We start from the raw sequence: 6,818 nt of genomic DNA on the forward strand, positions 1-6,818 counted from the left end.
CAGCAGCTGCGATGATACCATATTACTGAATTGAGTTACAGATGGAGATGAATGAGTAAATTGAAACAAGAGTGTATGAAAAGTGAGATGGACCAAAGATTAGAATTAACCAATTAGCTAGTTAGCCCTCTGCCATATAAGTCATTTGTCCAACGTGGGAGTCTTGACAAAAAGGATGCCACCGAGGTATCAAAGCCAACAAAGGAAATTTCAAGGGTTTTTCGAGGCCAACTAGCAGGCTTTAGATCATCGTGTCTTAAAGCAAGCTTATCAAAGGACCAGCTAATTTAGCCGGCTATTAATTTGTTATGTTTCTAGTATCAATATGCCTTTAGCTATTAGCTAAACCCTCTCTATCTCTATGCCTGGTCAACAGTACATTTGGATTGTCCTTATTCATTTTCTTATTACGTAAATCACTATGATTTGAAGTCAATTCAATATTATATTATTCCAATTCATATGTCATTCCACCTTGATTAATTCTAATCCTCCGTTATAAATATAGTTTGTTTCACTTTCATATTTGAGAGTTCAAGGTAGTTCATATGCTATTTTCAAGTTTGTTGAGCACGATTTTATTTGAAGTTACAAGGCTATAAAACGAGTATAATTTGGCACCCTAGATATTGCGCTTTCCTTCACTATTTTAGCTACTTTTCGTCCTCCCATTCTCTCTACGCCATGCAATCTCAGTCATGGATAATCCTATTGGCTGTAATTTACATAATTTTAATGCAATTGTGCACAGCAGAAGGATTATCCTCCAAAGAAGAAGATAAAATGGCGAGTTTGCCAGGGCAACCACCAGTCAGTTTCCAGCAATATGCAGGGTACATTACCATTGATCAAAAACAACAGAGAGCACTTTTCTATTACTTTGTTGAAGCGGAAACAGAACCTGCTTCAAAGCCTCTTGTTCTGTGGTTAAATGGAGGTACACCCATTTTACTTAACTGGCTGCAGCCTTTAAAAGATATATAGTATAACTGGTGATTGAATTATTCTGATCATTTTGCAGGGCCTGGTTGTTCTTCTGTTGGAGCCGGAGCTTTCTCTGAGCATGGCCCATTCAGGCCAAGTGGTGGAGAGAAGCTGGTCATAAATGAATATAGTTGGAATAAAGGTGCCCCCATATAATATTGTCCATTTCTGCCTCTATTTCTTTGTATTTTATTTGATTCAGAATATATGTGGGGTTAATCTCCCCCCTTATAGTTGCTGCATAGAATTTTTTTTCTTTTAGTTATGTGCATCGACCAACCAATATATCTAATGTTTTGTAATCTCACAGTTAAAGAGATTATCCAATCCTATTTTGTTCAAATATGTAATTTTAACTTTCCTCATGTCTGCAGAAGCGAACATGCTATATTTGGAATCACCAGCAGGGGTTGGTTTCTCCTATTCTGCTAATACATCTTTCTATGTCTCTGTGAACGACACTATAACAGGTTAAAATACTTTCTACTCTTAATAAGTTTGCGTTTTAAATGCCTAACGTTGTACTTTAGTCTGCACTGTAGCTCAAAAGGTCTAAGAATCAAATCCAGGCGCCTCAGGTTCAAACAAACATTTCAAAATTTGGACACATTGAAAGAAACGGCATAACGTTAAGAGTCTCAGGCTCTTCATTCTAGACATAAGGCCTGTTTGCTTAATCAGTTTAAGTTCTGAATTAATGTTTTGAAATTATGAGAATTCACCAAAACATAAATTGTTCCTGGTTGGAGTGACAAAAATAATAATAATAATAAATCCTGAATGGTCTTAAATTTATTGTCTGGATTTACTTTCATCAAAGTTGCTGATATCAGACCTTTTTCTTTTTAGCACAAGACAATCTCATATTCCTGCAGCAGTGGTTTGTCAAATTTCCTGAGTACAAGAGCAGAGATTTCTTCATAACTGGAGAGAGCTATGCAGGTAAATTTAGCTCTACCCGTAGGAAATTCCTGTCTCCTTGTCAGATACCTGATGCTCTGGACTTCTCGTTTTCAGGTCACTATGTCCCACAACTTGCGAAGCTCATTGTTGATTCAGGACTAAATTTCAGATTGAAGGGCATAGCTGTAAGTGAAGCATTGAAACAAAAGTGAATTCTGACACCCATTTTCCCTCCATACTCATAAGTTATTAACATTTTCAGATAGGAAACCCTCTCTTGGAGTTTAATACTGATATCAACTCAGAGGGTGACTACTACTGGTCTCACAGCTTGATATCAGATGCTACTTATGAACTTGTCAATTCAGTTTGTAACATTTCACAGCTCTGGAGAGAGAGCATAAGAGGCTCCCTTTCAGCTGCTTGTAAAGCAGTAAACGCTCAACTTTCATCAGAAATTCCTTACGAAATTGATAATTATGATGTCACTGCCGACGTCTGTGTTGATTATTTGCAATCACAATTCACTGTCCACAATCATCCATTAAGGCCAAAGTTCCAATTTTCTCTACAGGAAGGTTCTGATCAGCCTGTAAGCACTCTAGGAACCCACAATCTCTACGGGCTACATCCTGTTGTAAATTAGGAGAAAATTTATTATTGCAATTTTCTTGTCTCTATACAGGAAGCTGGAGAAAATGTTGATCTTTGTATACAAGAAAAGAGTTATCATTACTTGAACAGGAAAGATGTGCAAGAAGCTCTTCATGCCCAGCTTGTTGGCATCAGCAATTGGAGCTTCTGCAGCCGGTAATCAGCAATTCTCACCCGTAGATGTAAATTTTGTTTGTAATCATGAAAATTGTATGATCTGATATAAAATATGTCTATTACAGAGTAATGCACTATGAAAGGCAAAACCTAGAGATACCTACTATTGATGTTGTGGGCTCACTGGTTAGTTCAGGCATTCGGGTTCTAGTATATAGGTACGTATTGTTAAGCATATTAACATCTTTTGGAAAACAGACACAAGTTCTAGCCATATTAACATATTTGAAAGAAACTGTGCAGCGGAGATCAAGATTCAGTTATTCCATTTCTTGGGACGCGGATTTTGGTTAATGGTTTGGCGAAGGAGCTGAAATTGAACACAACTGCAACTTACAGACCTTGGTTTGAAGATAAACAGGTTTTTTAGCCTGAACTAAATGATGATTTGTTGCTTGATCTTTCCCTTCTAATCTAACTTCTTAATTTTTCTTTTTCACAGGTTGGTGGATGGACACAAGTATACGGACAGATCCTAACATTTACAACTATCAGAGACGGATCTCACATGGCACCCTTTTCCTCACCCAAGAGATCACTAGCATTATTTAAAGCATTTTTAGCAGGCATTCCGCTTGCTAATTAAGAACATGGATGAAATTTTCCAGCATTGAATTCTGTGTCCTTGATAATTCTCAAAAGCACTGCCATTTTTCCTTTTTTCTTTCTTTTGGAATAAAAGGATTTGAATGCTAACGTAATTCATTCACTACTGAGTCTCTGTCTATCCTTTATGAGAATATTCATGAAATTTAATAATATATATTAAAGAAATTTTTTATTGAATAATGAAGCTACAGATATACTCCCACATAAATATAAAGTAAAATAAGGAGTTTAACAAAATCTAATGTAATTATAGCAAGATGTTGTTGATTTGTGCATTGGTTATAAAAAAATATGAAGTTAAACCTAATTCTTAGCTGTATTTCAGAACTTCATTCTAAAAAAAAAATTCATTTAAAGCAAAAATATTGATATCAAGTTCTGAATATCTTTACACAAATGGAGTAGATAAAAAGGAGAAAAAATGTAATATTTATTAACATATGAATATTTTAATGATTTATAATTAAAGTAATAATATAATAGTGGGATAGATTTTACGGTTTAAATTAGAGAGTCAGGAGCCCAATCTAAAAGGCCACTTTCAATCTTCTGCCAAATATCTTGCTTGAAAATGTAACTCCTTTCTTTATGATTAGAAATTGACTTCATTTCTACATCCTCTATATAATAATGCTAGGTTGGTATCACAGCACAAGAAATTTGCTTGATATTTACTTTTGTCATACAATAGTTCTGGCATGAAATAGGAAGAGACTTGTAACAATCACTTTCTTCTTTATATGCTGGCTTCTAATATGAAAACAGAAACATGTGGTGAATAATAGCAAGCAAATTAAACATGTGGTGAATAATAGCAAGCAAATTAAACATGTGGTACCAAAAATTCCAAAGTTCATTTTTGCACTTATGAGATATTACATTAAGATTGATATGCAGTTATTTCACCAGAAAATAAAGTTAGATTGTGACATCCTCACTTTAGGTAGTCCGTATGTTTTACTGTTCCGGTGACCAATATCTGTCCGGATAGTTAAAATATCTATAACTATATTTAAACTAGAGTGAGGAGTTATAAATAGTTTAAATAACGACAAGTAAAATTAAGGAAAAATTTAAGAAATGAAATGCAAAGAGGTTAAATGAGCCAAAGCTACAGTGATGGGTAACCCTAACGGGAAGCGGCTATGAAGATAGTTGCCGACCCTAGTGATACACTTGAATTGTATAGATATTTTTAAGCACAATTGTATACTATCTCATAGCATTTAGGTAAGTAATCTCATGCATAGTAGTTGATTTCATTAGTTTTTGTAATTTCTATTGTCAAGCCCTTAATTCCATATTTTCTGCATCATTTCAGGTGTTTGGGTGAAGCCCCAGAGTATAGGAGTGCAAAAGGGAAGCTTAGAGAGGTCAAAAGACTCAGAATTTTTGTTGATACAAAGTATACGAGCCGTGTAAGCAAAGTCACAAACCCGTGTAACCTTCTGCCAGATAAAAGCCAGAGAGCCAATGGAGAAATAAAAGTACACAGGTCATGTAATTGGACTCGTGTAATCTGCAGGGACCCATGTAAGTCTCTGCTAGGCACAAGCTTGAAGAACTTTCTGAGAACAAAAGTACACGGCCCGTATAACCAGGCCCATGTAGCCAGTGCAGACCCATGTAAGTCTCTACGCCAATGCAAAATTCCGCAATTCCACTCCAGTAAATTACACGGCCAGGGGCCGTGTAGTGACACACGAGCCGTGTACCATGCGGCAGCCAGTTTTCAAACCCGAATTCTCGCTCTTGTTTACACATTCAAATTAAACTCTTAAGGCTTTTGGGACTCAAAATGACCTAACCCTAGAACAGCTATTATAAATAGAAAGAGAAAACATCCAAAAAAGGGGAGGAGGATCCTTTGACAGCATTCTGCACTCTCTCCAGCCATCTTGAGGAGAAAAATATCAGTATCAAGAGGAGTTTTCCAGCTGAAGTTCCACGAGATCAAAGCTGTAAACTCTCTTCAGTTCCTTCATTCCATCTCCTTAAACGGATTTTTATTGTTTTATTTCTTCTATATGATTTCTTTTTACTGTCTTTACCTTTTTATCATGATGTTTGCTAAACTCATGAGTGAGTAGTTTTCATATTCTGAAATTGGGAGAGTAATGCTTGTAATCATTGTTATGGATAAACATTAAGTTTTATTTATTGGATTTGAGATTTGTTCCTTGATTTAATTTCTTGTGATCTTAATGCATGCTATGTGTCGGTACCCACTTAGTATTGATTGTAGATATTAATTGAAGGATTGAAAGGTGAAGATTAATATTAGAAAATCAAGATCTTGAACCTAGAAATTTTGACCTAGACATAGGCTGATGCCTTCATGGAATTTCAAAATTAGTCAAAGACCTTAAAGGATTTTAATTAATTTGATTGCCATGAAAGTCGGGTTTAAGTTAATTAGAATACACCCTAGGTGCCTTGAGAGAGGACTTAGGATACCTTAGGACTGATTTCCATCAAGGCAAATGATTCTCAATCCAGTAAATAAACAAGATAACATCCATAGTAAGATTCAAGTGTGAAATCTTAATTCCGAAATTGTTCCAAAATAGATTACTTCATTTTAAGTTTATCATTTTAGCGTTTAAAATAGACAACTTTCATTCCTTCATTATTCGATAGCCTAAACAGTCAAAATTACTGTGTAGATTGATACTTACTAATCAAATTCCTCATGGGAAGGATACTTTACTCATCACTTTATTACTTGTTAGCGATCCGTGCACTTGCGGGGTTGTAAAACCAGCGAAATAAGTTTTTAGCGCTGTTGCCGGGGATTTGGCTTTAGTAATATAGAGCGATAGGCAATTTAGCTGATTTAGGCAATTATATTTATTATCCAATTTTAGTTGATTTGTTTTATTTCTTTTCTTTTCTCTCGAGTGCCCAATCTGGTATATGACCAGAACAAGGCCAGAATAAGAAATTTTGGACTATGATCCAGAGATAGACAGAACTCTGAGAGCCATCAGGAGGGAAAGAAAACATTAAGAGCATGATCAAGAAGATCCTGAAATTCCAACCATGGCCGATAATAATAACAGACTAAGACTCTTGAGAGACTACGGAGCTCCATCTGTCCAAGGATTTTAGCCCAGTGTCACTAGACCCACAGTGAAAGCTAACAACTTTGAATTAAAACCAGCATGGCTTCAAATGATTCAACAAACCCAATTTGTGGGTTCACCAACAGAAGATCCACATTATCACCTCCAGTGCTTTCTTGCCCTTTGTGATACATTAAAGATGAATGGAGTGTCTGATTAAGCCATAAGACTCAGAGCATTCCCATTCTCCCTTCGAGATAGAGTAAGGAAGTGGTTACTTTCTCAACCAATTGGAAAGTTCACCACTTGGGAAAACCTCTCACAAGCTTTTCTAATAAGGAATTTTCCACCTACAAAGGTTGCAAGACTGAGACTTGAGCTCAACACCTTCAGAAAAAAGGAAGGTGAATCACTCTATGTGTCACA

At 35.8% G+C, this 6,818-nt stretch overlaps 1 protein-coding gene across 1 annotated transcript; it reads left to right on the forward strand.

Moving 5' to 3' along the window:
* The first annotated feature begins 684 nt into the window (after window positions 1-684).
* On the forward strand, window positions 685-3,335 carry LOC110631894 (serine carboxypeptidase-like 45). The gene is made up of 10 exons (XM_058143472.1): window positions 685-937; window positions 1,022-1,126; window positions 1,359-1,454; window positions 1,834-1,926; window positions 2,002-2,072; window positions 2,150-2,479; window positions 2,573-2,697; window positions 2,784-2,876; window positions 2,962-3,079; window positions 3,161-3,335. Exons 1-10 carry the CDS (start codon window positions 685-687, stop codon window positions 3,302-3,304), a joined length of 1,428 nt encoding a protein of 475 aa, XP_057999455.1. The 3' UTR covers window positions 3,305-3,335.
* Window positions 3,336-6,818: the final 3,483 nt, after the last annotated feature.

The sequence above is a fragment of the Hevea brasiliensis genome, chromosome 3, assembly GCF_030052815.1.
Source record: "Hevea brasiliensis isolate MT/VB/25A 57/8 chromosome 3, ASM3005281v1, whole genome shotgun sequence".
In the NCBI taxonomy this organism is placed as follows: Eukaryota; Viridiplantae; Streptophyta; class Magnoliopsida; order Malpighiales; family Euphorbiaceae; genus Hevea; species Hevea brasiliensis.

What these genes read in the sequence shown, in the direction of transcription:
- LOC110631894 (XM_058143472.1), top strand. Translation starts at nt 685, where the DNA reads ATGCAATCTCAGTCATGGATAATCCTATTGGCTGTAATTTACATAATT. An exon ending in TGTTCTGTGGTTAAATGGAG is followed by an intron (nt 938 to 1,021) that starts GTACACCCATTT and finishes ATCATTTTGCAG; the next exon opens with GGCCTGGTTGTTCTTCTGTT. An exon ending in TCAGATTGAAGGGCATAGCT is followed by an intron (nt 2,073 to 2,149) that starts GTAAGTGAAGCA and finishes TAACATTTTCAG; the next exon opens with ATAGGAAACCCTCTCTTGGA.